This window comes from Triticum aestivum, chromosome 2D (genome assembly GCF_018294505.1).
Source record: "Triticum aestivum cultivar Chinese Spring chromosome 2D, IWGSC CS RefSeq v2.1, whole genome shotgun sequence".
Lineage (NCBI taxonomy): Eukaryota > Viridiplantae > Streptophyta > Magnoliopsida > Poales > Poaceae > Triticum > Triticum aestivum.
In genome coordinates this window covers 508,769,422-508,772,325 of record NC_057799.1, presented here as the reverse complement: position 1 = coordinate 508,772,325, position 2,904 = coordinate 508,769,422, and the positions used below count along the sequence as shown (strand labels likewise).

The window sequence follows — 2,904 nt, the reverse complement described above, 5'->3', positions numbered from 1 at the left end:
CGGAAAAAACGGATTTAGGGTTTTAAAAAAAAACGAACGAAAAACCGGATGGAAAACCGAACGGTTTTCTCGAGGAAAACCGCCGGCGGCGGGGCGGTGGTCAACCTCGGTGGGGCGACGGGCGGCTTCGATTGGGCGGCGGGACGGCGGCGGGGCTCCGGCGTCGGACGGCGGGCGGCGGCAGCTCGGGCGACGGCGTCGGACGGCGGGCGGCAGATCGGGCTAGGGTTAGGGTTTTCAGCGGCGGGGGCGACTTGGGCTGACGGGGCCTCGGGGGCGCGCCTTATAAGGGCCTGGCCGGGCGGAGTCCTGGCCGAATACGGCCCAAGGTCGGTTCGCGTTTTTTTTAAATAATTTCACGCAGAAAAACAAATAAAAGAAATACTAAATGGACTCCAAAAATCCCGAAATAAATTTTCCCCGACTTCTAAAATCAAGCCGGACAAGATGAACATTTATTTGGGGCTTAAATGCAATTTTGAAAAACGAGTATTTTTCCTAATTCAAATAATAATCAAATAAAATCAAATATTTGTTTTTAATATTTTTCCTCCAATATTTCATTATTTGTGGAGAAGTCATTTTATCCCCTCTCATATATTTTGATTAAAATATTTTCGGAGAGAAAAATAATTAAAACAAATGATCTTATTTTCAAAATTTGAGAAAACCCAAAATATGAAAATAACGAAATCCCCAACTCTCTCCGTGGGTCCTCGAGTTGCGTAGAATTTCTAGGATCGCAAAAAAATGCAATAAAATATGTTATGCGTGATGATCTAATGTATAACATTCCAAATTGAAAATTTGGGACGTTACACTGGAATTTCCTCTCCGACCAGTCACTTTTTTCCTTCTTCCTTCCTTCTTGGCCGGACCTCGCCGGAGAATAACTAGCCCCACCATCTATCTTAGGGTGAAGTAATGGCCTTATTAACTATCTTATTAGAGGTGGGGGGCAGGGGATCGCCGGAGGTTCTCATGGATGGTGCCGGGCTTAGAGGGATGGCCGAGGCGGTGGCTAGCAATGGCAGGGGGAGCGTGAGGCGGTGCGTGATAGCGACCGTCGGCCACGGGTGATGGAGACTGGCGGTTATGGCGGGGTAGGCAAGAAGATGATGAACAGTAGCACGATCTATTTTGGGCCACTGGATCAAGATTTGACAATTTTCGTATAAAAAGCAGTTGATGCAACTGTTTTTTCCAGGCGCCTGACAAATAGAGCCTCCCTTCTACTTCCTCCGTTTCTAAATATAAGTCTTTTTAGAGATCTTTTTATGGATGTATGTAGATATATTTTAGAGTAAAATTTTCACTCAATTTGCTTTGTATGTACTCCCCCGTCCCATAATATAAGAATGTTTTTGACACTAATATAATAACGTTTTTGACATAACACTAGTGTCAAAAACGTTCATATATTATCGGACGGAGGGAGTAGTTCATATTGAAATCTATATTTAGCAACGGAGGGAGTAATTTTCACCCGGTCACCCGGGAGTAATTGAGCTGCTCGCCCGCCCCTTCTCTAGACTCACAATCCGCGGCACCCCCCCCCCCCCCCCCCCCCCCCCCCCCTTCAGCCAATGAGATCGCAGCATTCCCACCACCCCGGATCGCTCCCCTCCCTGACTATAAGTACGCCTCGACCCGGTTCTCTCGAATCCATCCACCTCTCGAGATCTTTTCTGAAGCCGCAAGCGAGCAGAGCACACCGCAGACGCAGCAGTTTCCCTTTCAGACATTTTCTTCGATTAGCCACCATGACTGCCTTGGCCAAGCCCGCCGCCTCAGCGCCGAAGCCCTCCGCCGCCAAGCCGAAGGCGGCCGCCGCTGGTGCCTCCCACCCGACCTACTTCGAGGCGAGCGTTTGAACCTCTCCTCTGTTCCCCTGCGATTGAATGGTTTTGACTGCGATTGGGACTGATTGGATTTGATTTCGATCTTGCGCAGATGATCAAGGAGGCGATCGCGGCGCTCAAGGACAGGACGGGGTCGAGCTCGGTCGCCATCGCCAAGTACATCGAGGAGAAGCACGGCAAGGCCCTCCCGGCCAACTTCAAGAAGATGCTCTCCGTCCAGCTCCGCGCCTCCGCTGCCAAGGGCAAGCTCGTCAAGGTCAAGGCCTCCTACAAGCTCTCCGACGCCGCCAAGAAGGACGCGCCCAAGGCCAAGGCCACGGCCAAGCCCGCCAAGGACGCCGCCAAGGCCAAGAAGACGGTGGCCGCGAAGCCCAAGAAGACCGCCGCCGCTGGCACCAAGCGCAAGGCACCCGAGCAGAAGAAGCTGGTCGCCAAGGCCAAGAAGTCGCCTGCGGCCAAGGCCAAGGCGAAGCCGAAGACCGTCCGCTCCCCGGCCGTCAAGAAGGCCCGCAAGGTCGCCGCGGCTTGATCTGATCTGATCTGATAGGTGGTTTTAGGTGTGCGTTGGTGTTCTGGGTCTGTACAAAAGGATGCCTCATCCTCCCTGATTTAGGTTTCGGTTCTGCTAGGCAGGTTCTATGTCTCGTTGGTGGTGTCTGGAATGTTCAGGTATCAAATGTATCCAGCTCTAACTCTGAAATGGATTTGCAGTTTCCTGAGAATAGCGATTGTTTGTTGGTTGTACTTCTTTTTTGTTACGAGTTGGTTGTACTTCGATACTGAGCATTTGCGATCCTCAATTTCCCCTTCGCCCCTTTCTACTTGTTCAAGTTCAGTTGCGGCCTCTGGGCAGGTTCGACAAGATTGAGGGCACTGCGCACGGTAACGGCCTCGTACCATGCGGTGGAACTCCCGATCACCCCTCAATCAATTGTAAACGAGGGGGTAGGAACGGCGGTCGACGGGTCGCCTGACAATTCCGCAGGGTTTCGACCATCCGGGCATGCCTGGCTGTTGCGGCTGCGTGCTGATCAACTTCCAT

At 51.7% G+C, this 2,904-nt stretch overlaps 1 protein-coding gene across 1 annotated transcript; it reads left to right on the top strand.

Annotated features, from left to right (window-relative positions):
• Positions 1-1,670: 1,670 nt before the first annotated feature.
• On the top strand, positions 1,671-2,584 carry LOC123049716 (histone H1). Its single transcript, XM_044472603.1, has 2 exons — positions 1,671-1,862; positions 1,954-2,584. The coding sequence occupies exons 1-2, from the start codon at positions 1,764-1,766 to the stop codon at positions 2,389-2,391; spliced, it is 537 nt and encodes a 178-aa protein (XP_044328538.1). The 5' UTR covers positions 1,671-1,763; the 3' UTR covers positions 2,392-2,584.
• Positions 2,585-2,904: the final 320 nt, after the last annotated feature.

Coding starts and splice junctions, on each gene's coding strand:
- LOC123049716 (XM_044472603.1), top strand. CDS start 1,764: ATGACTGCCTTGGCCAAGCCCGCCGCCTCAGCGCCGAAGCCCTCCGCC. Junction 1,863..1,953: donor CCCACCCGACCTACTTCGAG/GCGAGCGTTTGA, acceptor GATCTTGCGCAG/ATGATCAAGGAGGCGATCGC.